Here is a 19,297-nt window from a genome sequence, read left to right on the forward strand (position 1 = left end):
ATAGAAGTCCAAACTAGCCATTCTTATGGAGAAAATCTTTATAATCACTTTAACATTCTCAAAATTGGACAACGTAACCGGTTTTGAACTCATAAAAGTTGGCGGACGTCTAGATTATGCAGATTTACCCAACTCGCAGAAACATCCGATTCTACTACCCAGCGATTCCCAATTTGTACTAAAGTACGTTCGACATCTACATTTGCGAAATTTTCATGCAGGCCCAAAGGCATTGGTCGCCTTCATCAGATTAGAATTTTGGATTGTCAACGCTAGAGATGTTGCTCGTCGCATCGTTCGTTCCTGCGTGCATTGTGTTCGTTACAAGCCAGTGCTGTTACAACAGGTAATGGGCCCACTACCAGTTACACGTATTACTCCTGCACGCCCATTTGAACGTTGCGGAATCGACTTTTGTGGACCAATTAACACATATCTTCGAATTCGAGGAAAACCACCCACCAAGTCATATTTAGCTGTATTTGTATGCCTCGTAACTAAAGCTGTGCACATCGAGGTGGTCTCCGACCTATCAACAAACGCATTTCTAAATGCATTAAAGCGAATGAGTGGTCGCCGTAAAATGCCATGTGATATCTTTTGCGACAATGCTACCAATTTTGTGGGCGCATCTAACCAGTTAAAGGACCTCAAACAGTTCTTATTCAAGACTGAAACGTTAAATGAAATCTATAAATATTGTTCCTCTGATTTTATTAATTTCCATTTTATTCCACCCAGGGCACCTCATTTCGGCGGCCTTTGGGAAGCTGCGGTGAAGAGCGCGAAAGGGTTGTTAAATCGCACATTGGCAAACACTAAATTGACATTCGAAGAGTTAAGCACCGTTGCTGTAGAAGTAGAAGCCATTCTTAATTCACGTCCACTATGTTCAATGTCATCAGATCCCAACGACTTTGGTGCACTGACAGCTGGTCATTTTTTGGTCGGTGATTCTTTGCGTGGCTTGCCTGAGCGCTCACTGGAGCTGAAGACCGTTTCACACGTTGATCGCTACAACACAATCACTGCCATCAAACAAAGTTTTTGGCGTCGTTGGTCTGTGGATTATATAAACGAACTACGAGCCCGAGTAAAGTGGACAACACCTTCACCTGATCTCACTAAGGGTGCTTTAGTGATCATACATGATGACAATCTGCCACCGCAACGTTGGAGATTAGGTCGGGTCGAATCAACCGTGCTTGGACGAGATGGCCATGTTAGAGTGGTGAATCTCCGAACTGCCAATGGAACTCTTTGTAGGCCGATACATAAATTAGCCATTCTTCCAATTTCTTGAAAGATAGTTCTTTCAACGCGGGCCGGGATGTTGGGTCACCCTAATGACAGTGACCCGTGCTCCGGATAAAAGCAACATATTGTTATTATAAATCTCTCTTTATCTCATTGCTTGTTAATAACTCAATTGCTTACGCTTACTTACATTTGTACACACATGTATACATACATACACCTATTGTACTCATAATTTTCTTTACTTATGTCAATACTCCAATCTTCGAAAGAGCAATTATGTATATACATATGAACAACTTTGAAAATAAATCACTCGCTAAGGAACCGTGAACAGGAGCACACTGCACTTTAATTTGTTTTACACCCCCGCATTTTTAAAATAATAAATAAAGTAAGAAAAACGCTTCTTGCTCCAACACAGTCGGTAATCATTTCAAACAGCAATTAATTTTAGTTGAAGCAAAAGAAAAAGAAGTAGAAAATATTTTCCAATGCAAACGCATTTTTATCGATATAAGAGATATCAACTCTCACAACGTCAATAATATTGTAAATAAACATTGTGAAAAAGTTAAGACCGCTATATATTTTAAACTTGATGAAAAAGAACATAATTAAGTGGAATAAATACTTTTAAATACTTACGCAAACAATCAAAATATTTATTTTGTAAATTGTACAAACTTTGCCAAAGACATCGAAGATGAATATGAACTAAAGAGACAAATATCGTTTTTCCATAAAATCGAAGTAGGACATTCAGGCATTAATCCAAGTTACGAGGGAATGAAGCGTAACGTATACCATCCACAACTAAAAATTAAAATCCATGAAATAATAAAAAATTGCCACATATGTAATGGTGCAAAATATGATAGAAATCCGATCAAAGCTAAATTTCAAATTACCGAAACACCAAATACAGTTAATGAAATTGTTCATATAGATACTTATGTTAACAGTAAATAGTCATTTAAAATATCTATCGATAGATTTTCAAATCATGTCATTTCTTTCCATTTACCCGATAGAAATAGTCAAACGATCATAGATAAAATTAATGCATTTTTGTCAATTAAAGGCCATATAAAAAAGTTTGTTTTCGATAATGAATTTAATTCAAAACCAATCCGTGAATTTTTAAATAGAGCAAATATAAAATTTCATGCCACCCTAGAAAGAAAAAATAATACTCTTACCGAACGTATCAGAACACTAAATTTAGAAGAAAAAGTTCCAATTAATATTCAAATGTGTAAAGCCGTAAAGCTTTATAACAATTCATTTCATGCTACAATAAAAACTACACCTTTAGATGTTAAATATAACAAAATTAATCATAGCATAATTAAAAATCGGTTAGATGAAGCAAAATTGAAGATCATTTCTAAATATAATACAAGAAAGGAAAATTACCTAAAAACAAGGAGAGAAGGTTTTATTGGAAATTACAAAAGCATTAGACACAAAGAAGAACCAAAATTTATTAAAACAAATCTAGAAGACGTACATACATAGATCAAATATTAAACGTCCTTTTAAATTTGTAAACGAAAAATAAAATAAAATTGTAAAAATATAAAACAATAATTACCTATCATAACTTATATTAATATTAATATGAAACAACGTTTCTTTTGTTTAAGCTCTATAGATACGCTAAGCTATTAAAATCATATTTAAAACTCCAAATTGAAAATGTTAACAATTAAACATTTATAAAAAAAAAAAAAAAATAACTTACTTTATACTTCTGAATTAATTAAAATTTAATAAAATTATTATATATACAAATCCAAGGGTGGAGGAGTTACATTCCTATACTTTAAACATGTTGTAATTATATACATATATTGTATATGTATAGTAAATGCTTAGTCTCGTACAAGCATAATAATATCGTAATAACATATGGCTTCCAAATTCAGTTAAGTTGAGTTTAAAGTGAGCGTATTCCTGTTATGTCAACTTCAACTCAACTATAAACATACATACAAAGAATGTCCATACAGTTAATCTTAATATTAGAATTAAGCGCACTAACAAAGAATGTTAGTACAGCTAGCCTTATGATTAGGAGTAAGAAAACTAACAAGCAATGACATTAAGGATCAGCTCAATAAAGGCGGTTGCGAAAAAAAGGCCGAAGCTCTTTTTTATTCCAAAAACCATAACTCGCGTGTCATTCGCCAGTTGTCCGTCGAAGTGATCGAGCGAGTTACCGAAAATTGGAATCAACGGATGAATCATCTGAAACATAGCTCAGGAGATAATCTTCAAAAAATAAATGCCAAAGAATGTTATTTCGAATGAATTAAACGTTCCCTATTAAATTTGAAGTTTCTGTGTTTTTACTTAAATAAGTAAGGAGTTTAGAATTTATTACCCTCTATAAATAATATATTTATAGGAAAATTAGATATACTATATGTGACCTCTGCGTTTGGTAGGCACCTTGCCGCGGTGCAGGGGCTTAGGCGCAAGGCATACCGGCGCCCCCCAATCCTGTGCGGTTGGTGCTGTTAAGCACGGACCACGCGGGATGTCGGATGCCGCATGCGTGCGTCAACCAAGAGCTACCACCTCCTAATCCAGGGTGTTATGCGACTCCCGTGCCCATTGGAACTTTGCAGCCGGGAGTTAATGTGGCTGTATTATAACGGAGCCTTCCCAACACCGGGCCGAATTGGGAAGTAACGGTGGCCTTACCGCGTCAAGGGGCTCTGGCGTGGCGGACCTCTTAGTTCCCCATATAGTACATAGACCCGACAGCTCACCCTGTTTGAGCTAAGGGTCGAAAATCAGAATGAGCAACAACAACAAAACAAACACAAGCACTAAACCTGATGACGGACAAGAGCAACGACGAAGGACTACGACAGCTGATACGAAGAAGGAGTTCGAGGCAGCGGAAGGTGCGGGGGGTCGAGGGGCTAGGCGGAAGTTTAGCTTCCTCGACGCTCTTTCGCCAGAGGAGCGTTCGCTGTTTGAGGAGCACGCCAGGGAGGATGAGGATGACGTGCCCTCCTGCAGCGGAGCGCAACTGGTGGCAACGCCTGGTGCCCCTGCATTACCAACTAAGGACACCAAGACCCCCACCGACAGGTGTAGTGGGTCTGCCTTGAGCGGGCCCCATCAGGCAGAGCCTGACGCCGCAAGAGGGAGAAGGAGGAGAAGGCGCAGAAGAGGTGGGCAACGCCCCCTCCCTGAAGGTGGCCAACCCGGCGGGTGCTACGACCCTCACAGGAAAGGCATGAGTGGGTCCACCATGAAGTGGTACCTACGGCACCTCCGTGAAGGGAAATCCCCGGAGGCAGCGGAGGCTCTAGCGAGGAGCAAGGGCCAAAAGAACGACGCGTCTCCGGCAAAAGGCAACAACAGCAACGTGCCAGCTCGCGCGCAAGGCAGCGGTATCAGCAACCGCGGCCAGGTCAGCACAGCTCGGACCGTAAGGCGAGGCGACAGCAGGGCAATGCCCGCGGGCACGTTCGCTCAAGCCGGAAAAAGAAAGAGCGGCCAAATCACGCCGCAGGAGCCCCCCCGATCCAAAAGGGTGCGAGGCACGGATACAAAGGCAGCCGGGGGCCAACCATCTGGACCGGCTCCTCACCGGGTGGAGGAAGGGCGGCGCGGGTATGCGGATGCTGTCAGAGGCGTCCGCATGGCTGTCCTGCCTTTCAAATACCCGGCGGAGTCGCTGAAACCGGAGGAGCTCACCGTGCTTCAAGACATCCTGATACCCGGCGGGAGTCGCTGAAACCGGAGGAGCTCAGGCGATCCAAAGGAGAGGAATACACGGCGTCCTTCCTAGGCATCGACTTCAGGGGAGGCATGATGCAGGTAGACTGCCTGGACGAGTCGTCCGCCGACTGGCTGAGGGAGCATGCTCCAAAGTTGGAAGGCTGGACGGGCCCTGTCCTCTGCGTGAAGAGGGAGGAGGATGTGCCAATCATGCACAGCATGACGATGTTCCTCCCTCGGAGCGGGGACAGGACATACGAGCACGCCCTAAACCTGGTGAGGAACCAGAACCGGGGACTCAGTATCTCGTCCTGGTGTGTTGCAGGCAGCAAGAAGGAGAAGCTAGGTGACATCGAGGGATGGAGGTTGCACCTCTACATCAACGATGAGTCAAACAAGTATGTCCGGGCCGCGAGCTTCCGCCTGTTTTACAGGTATAGCACGGTCGTCATGCGGCCCTACAAGCCTGCTGACACCGTGAGCAAGGAAGCTAAAGCGCCTGAGACTCTTCAGGACAAGGGCGTCGACAATCAGGCAGTGCCTGAGTCCGCCCCGGAGGAAACAAAAATGGAGGTGGACGAGTCGTCGGAGCAGCCCTGCGGGAGCAAGTCCGGACAGGCAGGGCCAGCAACGACCACTGACGTCCCCGCGGATGACCGGAGCACGGAGCTACCCTCAACGCAGGAGCTCCTAGACGGACTAGGAGGCCCAATGGGCAGCAGTGCGATTGACGGCGGGGTAGAGGATCTCTCCCTCCTCGAGCCCACTCTATGATGGTCGGCGTCATAGAAATTGCCCAAGTGAACCTGCATCATGCGGCGGCAGCCTCGGCTGTCATTGCAAGCAGGTTCACTGCGGAGAAACTGGGCGCACTGCTGATCCAAGAGCCTTGGATATATAAGGGAGAGATAAAGGGCCTCAAGACGGAGGCAAATAAGGTAATCTGGGACCTCTCTAGCGAGAGGCCTAGGACGTGTATAGTTGTCAGAAGCAATATTGATTTCTTTTGCATTTCAGAGTTTCTGACACAGGACTTGGTGGCGGTACAGGCCAGGGATACTGAAGGCAAAGACTTCGTCCTGGCCTCAGCATACTTTCCGGGAGAGACAGCAACGGCGCCCCCGGAGGCGGTGGAAAGGCTGGTAGAGCACTGCAAACGGCACAAGCTCCCCCTCGTCATCGGCTGCGATGCTAACGCTCACCACACAGAATGGGGCAGCACGCGAGAGGTGAGTCCCTATTAGAATATGTTTTAGGAAGCAATTTAGAGATTGAAAATGTAGGGTGTGAACCCACTTTCGTAACCATTAACAGGAGGGAGGTGTTGGACCTCACCTTGAGTAATGAGCCTGCAAATGGATTGGTCTCGCAATGGAGGGTCTCTACGGAGCAGACCGATAACAGCGTGTCAGGCCCGGGCTTGGAGTTTAGGCTATCTAAGCTAAACGAGTCTGTCATTAACGCTTATCATGGCAGCTGCCCCCTACAAGTGACCACAGAAAGGCGAAACAGTCCCTGGTGGTCCAGGAAACTATCAGACCTCCGTAAAAAAGTACGCAGACTATTCAACAAAGCGAAGCGTACGGGGGTCTGGGAGGAATATAGGAGCTATCTCACTTTATACAATAAGGAGATCAGGTCTGCAAAGCAGGCTAGCTTCAGGAGATTCTGCGAGAACGTTACCTCAACGCCAGAGGCAGCCCGGCTGCATAAAGCTCTGGCGAAAGGCACCAACGACGCAGTAGTAGCAATCAAAAGAGGTGATGGGACATTCACGACCAGCGCAGAGGACAGAGCGACGGAGCTCCTGCGGACGCACTTCCCGGAGACGGTTCGGGAAGACCAGTGTCTCCCTGCGATCGAGCACAGGCCAACCCGCGAGGATTGGAGTACCGCCAAACGGCTTTTTACGGCGGACTCGATCCGGTGGGCAATGGCCTCGTTTGAGAGATTCAAGTCTCCGGGAGTGGATGGTATTTTTCCAGCGCTGTTACAACAGGGGGAGCAGCATTTACTGCCTCACCTGATTCGGCTGCTGAGGGAAAGCCTCGCACTGGCGTACATCCCTGAAGTATGGAGGACAGCGAAGGTGATCTTTATACCCAAGGTGGGTAGGAAGGACTACTCATTGGCGAAATCCTTCAGGCCAATCAGTCTAACGTCTTTCCTACTAAAAACCATGGAGAAGATCGTGGACAATGAAATAAGGTCAACAGCGCTGAAGAGAGCACCCCTGCATGCGGCTCAGCACGCCTACAGAGCGGGTAGATCCACTAACACTGCTCTGTACCAGATAACCTCTGAAATAGAGAGTTCACTGGAGCATGGAGAGGTGATGCTTTGCGCGTTCTTGGACATCGAAGGTGCCTTTGACAACACATCTCATAAAAGTGTAGCCAAGGCATTGGAGAAAAGGAATGTGGCAGCACCGGTGCGCAGATGGATTGCTGAGACCACAGTAGGTGACAAAAGGATTCGTCTTGGCACAACAAGAGGCTGCCCACAGGGAGGTGTGTTATCACCCCTGCTATGGAGTCTAGTTGTAGACGACCTGTTAGTACTGCTAACAAACAATGGGATCCGCTGCCAAGGGTATGCGGACGACATTGTAATTATAGCAAGAGGCAAATACGAAGACACTCTCTGTGACCTAATACAAAGATGTCTAAACCTGGCGAAGATGTGGTGTAAAAAGGTTGAATTAAACATCAATCCCTCTAAGACGACCGTAGTCCCGTTTACGAGACGCAGGTCCCTACCCGGTCTCAGGAACCTTACACTTGGGGGCAGAGAGATAGGAATGACCAGAAGTGTCAAATACCTAGGGTTAATGCTAGACTCTTCGTTGCGGTGGAATCAGCATGTAAACCTGACAAGGCAACAAAAGCTTTAATGGTGTGCAACCGGCTGGCGGGCAAATCCTGGGGCTGTAAGCCAAGGATCCTCAGGTGGTTGTACACCATGATAGTGCGACCTATAATCACATATGGGGCGGTAGCCTGGGCCTCAATAGCGTCGCAGACTTCGGTTAGGACCAAGCTATCGAAGCTGCAACGGCTAGCCTGTGTCTGCATGACGGGCGCAATGCGCACCTGTCCAACGGCAGCACTGGAGGCTCTGACGGAGCTTACTCCGCTTCACTTGATTATCGGTCAGGTAGCCAAGCACACAATTCTGCAATTAACGGCAGAGGGGTGGGGCAAAGGTAGAGTAATCTCGTCCCAGAGGATGGAAAAGATAAGTGGCGATGTACCATCAGCCCTCCTCCCGAGGGACAGCACTACCAAAATAGTTAACTTTAAGAGAAAGTTTAAGGTCACCCTCGGCAGCAAGGATGAGTGGAATGAGTCCAACCTCGAACTGATGCTGAGGAATAGTACGCTAAGGTGGTACACCGACGGATCAAAAATGTCGGAGGGGATCGGTGCGGGGATTGCTGGCCCACGCACTAAGCTCTCCATACCCATGGGAGAGTTCCCGAGCATTTTCCAGGCAGAAGTTTATGCCATAAGTCGGTGTATAGAAATAAACCTCCACCGCAACTATCGCAATGAGAGAATAGCCATTCTCAGTGATAGCCAAGCGGCGCTAAAAGCGATCACTTCCTACGAAATCAAATCGCTATTAGTGCAGGAGTGCAGGGAGAGGCTGAATAGCCTTGCAGAACGTAACCAGGTACACCTAATCTGGGTGCCCGGTCACAGAGGTATAGCCGGCAATGAACTGGCGGATGAGCTAGCCCGCTCCGCAGCCTCCACCAAGATGGTGGGACCGGAACCCTTTATTGGGGTAGGTCCACACACCATAAAGGAGCTACTTCGCAGGGAAGAAGGAGTGGGCAGAGAGGAGCATTGGTGGCAAACGCGTGGTATGAGACATGCCAAACTGCTAATGGGAGGATACAATCTAAGCAGGTTCAAGGTTATAATAAACCTTCCCAGGAACAAACTCAGGCTGCTGGTCGCATGGTATACCGGCCACTGTAAGCTGAATAGGCACCTGTATAACATGGGCCTATCCTCTTGCATTAACTGCCGGTTCTGCGACCTGGAGCCTGAAACCCCGGAGCATCTGCTGATTGACTGCGCAGCAGTCTGTAGACGCAGGACTAAGGCCCTCGGAGCAGTGCTTCCGGATAGGGATAGCATAGCCTCACTAGCGCCCAGAAGGCTACTGAACTTCATCGATGCGCTGGGGCTAGGTGAGTCTATGTAAGTTAGGAGAGGGCACAATAGACCAAAGGTCGCAGTGCATTCCTCATATTAATCAATCAATATGTGAACAGAACTTAAATAAACTGAAGTTCGCAATGAGCGATAGATAGTATGTTTTTAAAACTACATATATGTATATATGTATGTATACTCGTATATAACACATCATGTTAAGATTCGTACACCCTACCGCAAATAAAACCTGTCAGGCGAATGTTAATGTCCTGGTTTGCTTTTCTATTTATGTTAGGGAGAGTCAAACACTAAACTGTTGAAATTTATAGTAAAATATAGTTACATAAAATGTAAAAATATTATATGTCTACAAAGGAAAAGGTTTTGCTTAATTTTTAAACCTTTTTGGTGAGTATTCAAAGTCGCCTAGGTTAACAATGGCAAGCAACATAAGGTGGTGTACTTAAACCCAAGAATTCGATATATTAGTTTTCTGGTTCACCCTAATGAATTTGCATGTGCATATTATGTGGTGCTTTTGGAGTAATATGTAAATAAGGTCGATGAAAAAAAAGATGTTGAGCGACAAACATGCACACAAATAAATTAAAATTTCAAAATTAATTAGGTTCAGTCGTGACGAAATATTTTTATACCCTGAACAGTGTATACTAAGTTTGTCACGAAGTTTGTAGCACCCAAAAGGAAGCGTCGGAGACCTTATAAAGTATGATTTAACAATGTCCGTCTATCTGTCCGTCTGTCTGTCTGCCTGCTTATATACGGGAGACCCTATAAAGTATGTATATAAATGATTAGTATGTTGAGCTGAGTTGATTTAACCATGTCCGTCTATCTGTCTGTCTGTCCGTCTCTCTGTCTGCCTGTATGTATACGAACTAGTTCCTCAGTTTTTAAGATATCGTTCTGAAATTTTGCAAACGGCATTTTCTCTTCAAGAAGCTGCTCATTTGTCGGAACTGCCGACATCGGACCACTATAACATATAGCTGCCATACAAACTGAATGATCGGAATCAAGTTCTTGTGTGGAAAACTTTCACATTTGACAATGTATCTTCACAAAAGTTGGTACAGGTTATTTTCTAAGATAATAATGTAATATACGAAGAAATTGTTCAGATCGGCTTACTACAGCATATATCTGCTGTACAAACTGAATGATTGGAATCAAATGCTTGCATGGGAAGCTTCCTCATTTGGCGATACATCTTCATGAAATTTAGAACGAGGTATTGTTTATAGAAATAATGTAATATCAGAAGAAATTGTTCAGATCGGCTGACTATAGCTTATAGATGCCATACAACCCGAACGATCGGAATCAAGGGCTTGTATGGAAAAATTTCACATTTGACGTGGTGTCTTGACGAAATTTGACATGGATTACTGTTTAAGATAATTTTAATCTCCGAAAAAATTGTTCTGATCGGATTACTATAGCATATAGCTTCCATACAAACTGAACCCATAGTTACTTAAAGAAATGCACCTGTGAAGGGTATATTTGCTTCGGTGCAACCAAAGTTAACGTTTTTTCTTGTTTGTTCTTAATTTTTGACATACTGTATTGAACGGATATCTTGAACCTAAACATATGAGAATAGGTATTAAGGTAAAATATTTTCCGTTTTCTAAGTAAGTCAATTCACACAGGCGATATATATGAGTCAACTATTTATTTCTATTTTTTAATTCAACTTAGAAAAAATTGGGAAAAAAGCTGAAATAGCCACTTTACTATATTACTTTTTTAACAATGAACTTGAAGTCAAATTGACACGTACAGAGTGCAACTTCGAATAAATTTTTGGGCTTGTTAATCAATTATATTTCATCTCATTAAATTTTTCTTTCATACCCTATGTATCATTTTTTAACAATACATCATCTTATAAGCTAATATTTTTATGATTAAATATCCTCACTTTTCCTAAATTATGTAATTGAATACATAAATTAATTGTCATTGTATATACAGTGATAAATGAATGTCCAACTTATTACAGTGTGGGAGCGCCTCAAAAGTGTTGTTTTTAAAACATTTGGCATTGTAGCCAGATCAGACAAAATACTTGTTTTTGGGTTTGGTTTATTGGCATTAAAATATTCAACATTTGTTATTATATATAGGTTTACCATTTAATACATATATCAAAAACTATTTAACAATTTTTATGATTTTATAATTTATTGAAACAACTGACTTTTATTCTTTCGATTCTTAATAAAGTAATTTACTTGCAAAAGGCAACAAATCAATCTGTTCGCAAATATTTTTGGTTTGAATGTCAACCGGCCATTTCAGTCGTTCCAATACTAATCGCAGTGGCGATTTAAATATCCCCTCCCAAGGACTAAATGCCTTATTAATAATTTAGCTATACTCAAAAAATTCAGAGTAAATGAAGATAAAGAATGTGTGTTTTAACTACTACTACGTCGAATACTTTCAGAGCTGGAGTGTTTTCGTTGATTCGGACAACATGACCTAGCCAGCGTAGTCGCTGTAATTCGCTGAAATTTGTCAATGTCGTCGTATATCTCATACAGCTCATCGTTCCATCGAATGCGATATTCGCCGTGGCCAACGTGCAAAGGATCATAAATCTTTCGTATAACCTTTCTCTCGAAAACTCGTAACGTCGACTTGTCGTGATGTGATATTCGGCATTGATGAGTGAAAGGACTGTCTTGGGGTCTCAAAATCACCTCTTAATCCAGCGTTGTATGATGCTTTCTTGTTTGCCTGTATGTCGCACCGTCTCAACGTATGCTATGCAGGTTTTATTAGGTGCACCCCTTCTTGACCTGATTGTCATACATAGTGCTGTTTCATTCAGGTTAACAAGGGGCTCGAGTGTGTCATTGCTGCGGAATGACTGGATTTCCGGCGATGATGTGGAGAGGGAGGGATATCTAAGGAGCAAGAGGCTTCTAGATGATAGGGTTAGGTGTAAGTGGCTAGAACGTTGGGCCGTCCTAACGGTCGAGTGACCTTCGAGTACATTCGGGACGCTGGGTTCGTTGAGGATAACCCAGACTTCAGATTTTGTCTGAGTCTGGGTTCTCTGTTTACGGGTCATGAGCCTCTGAATGCATTTTTTCATCATATAGTGGTGCAATGCGGGAAGCACGTCCCCAGTTTTCTAGACGTACTTGCACTCCTGCTCTCTTAGAGCACTCGTCAACAACTCGGTATTAGGGAACTGTGCGGCGGGATTTCAAACTCCTTACGTACATCTGCAACCGAAACCATTGGTTTTCGGAAAGTGCAGAAGAACAGCTGGTACGACGAGAAGTGCCGCGTCGCAGCGGAGTGAAAACAGGCTGCCTACCTCGCAACGTTATGATCGACCATAACACGTGCGGGATGGGATAGATACCAAGAGTTGAAGAGGAAAGCGAGACGCATTTGCAGACAGAAAAAGAAAGAGGCTGAAATGCGTGAGTATGAAGAGCTTGATAAGCTGGCCGACAGGGGTAATGCTCAAAAATTCTACGAAGAAATGCGGCTGCTTACAGAAGGTTTCAAGACAGGAGCATACTCTTGTAGAACGACCAAAGGTGATCTGGTCACCGATGCCCAGAGCATACTTAAATTATGGAGGGAACTCTTCCCCAACCTGCTGAATGGCAGTGAAAGTACAACGCTAAGAGAAGGCGAACCCGATTCCATGATCGATGATGATGGAGCAGACGTTTCATTGCCCGATCATGAAGAAGTTCGAATAGCAATTACCCGCCTGAAGAACAACAAAGCGGCGGGGGCCGATGGAGCATGCATCAGCATCTTTGTAAAATATGGTCGGACGAAAGCATGCCTAACGATTGGAATTTAAGTGTGCTCTGCCCAATCCACAAAAAGGGAGACCCCACATCTACCGTGGGATAAGCCTCCTCAGCATCGCTTATAAGGTTCTATCGAGCGTGATTTGTGTGAAAGATTAAAGCCCACCGTCAACAAACTGATTGAACCTTATCAGTGTGGCTTTAGACTTGGCAAATCAACAACCGACCAGATATTCACCATGCGCCAAATCTTGGAAAATACCCGTCAAAGGAGAATCGACACACCACCTCTTCGTCGATTTCAAAGCTGCTTTCGACAGCACGAAAAGGAGCTGCCTTTATGCCGCGATGTCTGAATTTGGTATCCCCGCAAAACTAATACGGCTGTGTAAACTGACGTTGAGCAACACCAACAGCTCCGTCAGGATCGGGAAGGACCTCTCCGAGCCATTCGATACCAATCGAGGTTTCAGACAGGGTGACACCTGGCGAAAATAATTCGCGCTGCAGAACTTAATAGAGCAGGTACAATTTTTTATAAGAGTGTACAGCTGCTGGCGTACGCCGATGATATTGATATCATCGGCCTCAATACCCGCGCCGTTAATTCTGCTTTCTCGAGACTAGACAAGGAAGCGAAGTAAATGGGTCTGGCAGTGAACGAGGGCAAACGAAATATCTCCTGTCATCAAACAAACAGTCTTCGCACTCGCGGCTTGGCTCTCACGTCACTGTTGACAGTCATAACTTTGAAGTTGTAGATAGTTTCGTCTATCTTGGAACCAGCATAAACACCACCAACAATGTCAGCCCGGAAATCCAACGCAGGATAACTCTTGCCAACAGGTGCTACTTCGGACTGAGTAGGCAATTGAGAAGTAAAGTCCTCTCTCGACGAACAAATACCAAACTCTATAAGTCACTCATAATTCCCGTCCTGCTATATGGTGCAGAGGCCTGGACGATGACAACAACTGATGAGTCGACGTTGCGAGTTTTCGAGAGAAAAGTTCTGCGAAAGATTTATGGTCCTTTGCGTATTGGCCACGGCGGATATCGCATTCGATGTACGATATATACGACGCCATTGACATAGTTAAGCGAATTAAAAGACAGCGGCTCCGCTAGCTGGGTCATGTTTTCCGAATGGACGAAAACACTCCAGCTCTGAGAGTATTCGACGCAGTACCCGCCGGGGGAAGCAGAGGAAGAGGAAGACCTCCTCTCCGTTGGAAGGACCAAGTGAAGAAGGACCTGGCTACGCTTGGAATATCCAATTGGCGCCACGTAGCGAAAAGAAGAAACGACTGGAGGGCTGTTGTTAACTCGGCTATAATCGCGTAAGCGGTGACTACGCCATTAAAGAAGAAGAAGTACATCCCTCTGTTGGATATAATTGGCGTAGATTTGAAAACAGGCTTTTCCAGAGAAGTATTGGATGGATTTCAACCGACTTTGCTGCTTCCAGAAAAAGTATGTGATTGGAAAACCAAAGAAATGGAAAATCTTATTGACTGCTTTATAGATAGATTTGTAGGTTTTTTATATAATGATAATGTCGAGTGGCGTTTGAATCTCAAAGGTGAACTTGATCACTGGCAGTGCCATTGGAGGAAGAAGCAAAAGTCAAAAGATAGCAAGTTACTGACTACTGCATTGGAAACGTTGAAGAACTGCAATGTAGATTTATACCCCATAATTCATAGGTTTCTTCAGATATTCTGCACATTTCCTGTGAGGAATGCGAGCTCTGAATGCTCTTTTTCGACACTTCGCCACATGAAAATTTGGTTGAGGATGAACATGTTTCAAGATAGATTGATTGCTGCACACTCATTAAGACATCGAAGTCACTACAGAAGAAGTTCTCGAAAAATTTTCAAAACTTGACTCATATCATTTTGTTTTTGTAAAATTATTGTATTCAATACACGAACTGTCTACAGTAGTATACATTGCAATATAATATGTATGTCCGCACGTCTTCGATTTATAATGTGTTTTTTTAATTTAGTAGGATTTGATATAAGAAGGTCGATTTGAAAATTTTTCACCGTGATATCAAGCAGTATAAAGACTACTATATTTAATACACCAAAATTTATGTTTGAAGTAAATGTTTATTTCCTCCTCAAACCAATTTTTGTTTTGACGTTTAGCAGTTCTTTCTCATGAATGGCAGATAAGTTGGGCATCTCTTTATTTCTCGTATACATTTGTTCCCGTCTGGTTGTGGAATACTCCAATTTAAGCGTTAAGCAAAGGTACATGTAATTCATATATAGCCTGATAACACGTACGGTAACAACATGACTACAAAGGCAAATAAAGGATGTCCAAATTGACTACATATTTATGTCTGCAATCGGCTACTATTTTCTTGTTTCCTTATACTCTGCAAGTGAAGCTAAGCTTACTTCTTGGCCATATTGGTAATTGTTAAACCAGAACAGTAGTATTTTTGAATTTCAATTTATAAATAAATAAATCCATACTTTGAGAAAGTCCATGCATACATATTGACAATACGTATTATCGTATCCACATTTATGCGTTTTCGTAAGCGCAGTTATAAACACATACTGTTGCTTATAACATATATCTAACACAACATATTATGATTTTATTTTACAGGTGAGCACTTTGCATCCGAAACTTTTGAAAGTGGCTACAAAATAACTATTCGTTTAACCATAAAAGAGGTTGACACAACCGATTTCGGTTCTTACCGTTGTGTGGCAAAGAATTCTCTTGGTGATACGGATGGCATAATTAAACTCTATCGTAAGTGAACGATGAAAATGAAAAACAAATATTCTTATACAAATATAATATATGTAATCATAAGAAAACAACAGAAAAACACTTTAACCTATATACTAATACATAGAAGGTCTGTTTCCGCAGTAAGTTTGAATCTAGCGCCTCCTGGTGACGCCATCTATATTTCGACTGATTCGTTAGAATCTGCTATCTCTATCGATTGTCCAGTGAGAATTTCATTTCATTTCATGGATTGGAAGTGAAGTTATTGTGTTATAAGTGTCAGTATTTTTGTGTTATCGGTGCGAAAATGAGCTTCGATCAAAAAGCCAACATTAAATTTTCTTTTAAATTGGTAAAACTTTTACCGAAACGTTTCAATTGATGAAACAAGTTTATGGCGATGATTGCCTATCCCGTAGCAGAGCGCAAGAGTGGTTTCAACGTTTTCAAAGTGGTCGGGAGGACATAAATGACGATTAACATCAAAATCCGTGATTACCGGAAATTCCATCGAAACTGTGCGTGAATTCATCAAAATCAGGCGAAATCATCATTGAAACTCATGGAAATGAAATTGAACATCTCCAAAATCCATTAAACGCATTTTAACCGAACATTTGGGCTTACGAAAGGTGTGTGCACGGTTTGTTCCGCACAAATTGACTTACGACCAAAATTTCCTCAGAATCCATCATTCGATCGACACTTTTGACCGATTATTTGACCAAAAATCACATTTTAATCGTTAACAACTCCACGTATTCACCTGATATGGCACCGTGTGACTTCTTTCTTCTCGGAAAAATGAATTTGCCCACGAAAGGAAAGCGTAGAGGCTATTCAAAAGGCTTGCACCGGCATACTGGCGGCCATACCACCCAACGAGCTAAAACACTCCTTCGACATGCTTTTAGACCATGCAAAAAGCTGTATTGAATCAGAAGGAGACTATTTTGAATAAAATAAATTGATTTTGCCGAAGAAACCATTTGTTCTGTTTTTATTAAGTCCTGTTTACTTTGGAACTCACATTGTATGTTAAATATGAGTTTGATACACTGTAGAGAAATGGGGTGTTTTTTCGATATATGTACTATCATCATCAATTAGGCCACTGCCAAAGAAGGGCAGTGAAATAATTATATTTTTGCACTTGGAAGTCGAAATATTAAATCAAAATTTTGTAAAAAAATAGTTTTTGGACGATGCTGCAATACACAAACGCATTATAGGAAACTATAAAGCAACTAATTAGGTAGTTTTCCTTTTTTCGGGATTTAAAACCCCTAGTGTTGTTATTTTGATTTTTTTTTTAAAAGAGGGAAGCATCGAAAGCCGGAGTGCGGAACTTCAATGCGTTAAGCCTAACCTACTCACAACTTCAGACCAGACTCCCATGAAACCACCTAATTAATTATTATTTCGTGGAAGTGATAATACATTTAAGGCTTCTCTATGGCACGGACTTGACCTTTTCTTCACTTTTATAGACGTCTCTGATAACTTGCATACCCGCTTGTATTCGTCACCCTAGATGTCAATGGACATCATACTGGCTATTACTTCAGCAGCGTTACTTAGTATTGTTCGGAAAGCACTGATGAAGTTATAGAGTTCTCTTAGTGCCGAGTTAAAAGAGTTCTCTTAGTGCTGTCAGCCTATGCACGGTGCTTATTTGTCTGACATATGCTTTAATGCCTTGCCCCTATATAAATTCATATTGGAGCCGCATATAATACAACCGATCCTATTACCTTTGCGAGTAAAACTCGCCGGCTGAAACGCACGCAGTCTGTGCTCATCATTTTTGATAAAGCGTTTAGAATTTTATTCGCTTTACCTGCAGTGTTTTTTAGGTGATCCTTAAATTTGAGCCTAAATTCTATTATTAATCCAAGATACTTTAGTTGTGACTGTGAATGAACCTCACGATCCCCTTTGGTGAGAGATATATTTTCCTCCACTTTACTAGCACGAGCAAGACTAATCTCTGTTGCTCAGCCAATTCTAAACTCATTACGGAGAACGATTGGCCTCTTAGCCACTGCTACCACAATAAGGTCGTCTGCTTATGTAATTAATTTAACGTCTTTTGAGAAACTCTTGGTGCCTTCATCAGTATCGAATAATAGTCGCCAGTTTTGAAAATAACTCGTAATAATTTTCATAAGATATTAAGGAGCGCGTATGTCATATAGAGCCTTGATTATGTTTGCCCACTTTGCTGTGTTGAAGGAATTCTTCACATTGTAAGCAGCTAGCAACATTATTTTGTTCCGCCTTTCCATCGCTTGCCACTTACTGCGCATTTCGCAGTGCCCATAACATTGTTTAGTGCGTTAATGGTAGACCTCTAATGTTGCCATCTGGCAACTTACAATTTTATGGTAAAATTTTAAACGTTTGATATATAACTCAGAACGTTTTGACTTACGAACGCTACATGTGTTGTTTACAGCAACTCAAAATATTCATAACTCAGAAACAATTCATCAATGAACTTAATTAAAAATTTAACAATGAAACTCCAGTTTTTATCAATACAATAGCCAATTTAATCTACGACATCACTACAAGTTGAATTTTGTGTAGGTGGTCTAAAATCAATTATTGGTCCGTAAGCTCTTGATAATGTGACCAAACCTATATTGCCAGATCAGGTCACATGCCGATATATCGTCATCTTGACAATTCATACATTCAATATTTATTGACTGTAAACATTTTTTTCACGTTCGATCCAACTCAATTTGTCATTCGCTCAAAAAAGCCTCATAAAAAAATATGATAGCGATGCTTCGAAACACGTTTTTGACATCGTTACAGGTGGTAAATTGTGGATTTATATGTTACGTATAAGCCCGAAAGTAAACAGCAGTCAAATGTATGGGTGTTTCCTGTTGAGCCAAATCTAACCAAACTTCCGGCAATAGTTGCCAATTTTTTTCTGAAAAAACTTTACATGTTACAACCATACCATTAAAACAACAAAGATTAGTTAATTTTGAGTAGACATAACCATTTGCGAGGAATCAGCAAACCCTATTGCCAAGGACGAATCACACATCAGCACAACAATACGAAGCTCTCACGTACCGTCTGAAATAACTGCATTTTGGAGCACTCAAAACATCGATTTGATGAGTCATGTACCATTTATTCTTTACTTGGCATTGAATGACTTCTTTTTATTCGATAAAATAAACTAACAGGTCAACGATTTTCGGTACCTGAAGAAGCGGTTGATGAGCTCAGAACGCATATTTTGAACATACCTCAAACTGTGTTTCAAAAGTGATTTGACAATTGTTTCAAATGTATGAAAGAGTGTATAGATCTTAATGGAGAAAACCTTGAAAACAATAAGCTGATTTGCGATATTCCTTTTTGTCCTTTAATCTTGAAATATACATAAATGACAACTCTATGACTTAACTTAGAATAACTTAAAGAAATGAGTAACAACGAAATAGGAATTTTTTAACATTTTCTTTCTGGAAAGCATAGTTCTAAATGGAATAAATCAAGGCAAGTTTTTTAACTTAGTAT

The 19,297-nt window shown here is 41.9% G+C and overlaps 1 protein-coding gene across 2 annotated transcripts in view; it reads left to right on the forward strand.

The window, feature by feature from the left end:
• LOC126767217 (protein CEPU-1-like) overlaps positions 1-19,297 on the forward strand; it is a 70,905-nt gene that overhangs the window by 10,176 nt on the left and 41,432 nt on the right. For both annotated transcript variants that reach the window (XM_050484784.1, XM_050484785.1), the window contains exon 3: positions 15,617-15,766. In XM_050484784.1, the coding sequence (XP_050340741.1) occupies positions 15,617-15,766 (150 nt within the window). The remainder of the gene's footprint in view (positions 1-15,616; positions 15,767-19,297) is intronic.

This window comes from Bactrocera neohumeralis, unplaced genomic scaffold (assembly GCF_024586455.1).
Source record: "Bactrocera neohumeralis isolate Rockhampton unplaced genomic scaffold, APGP_CSIRO_Bneo_wtdbg2-racon-allhic-juicebox.fasta_v2 ctg476, whole genome shotgun sequence".
Lineage (NCBI taxonomy): Eukaryota > Metazoa > Arthropoda > Insecta > Diptera > Tephritidae > Bactrocera > Bactrocera neohumeralis.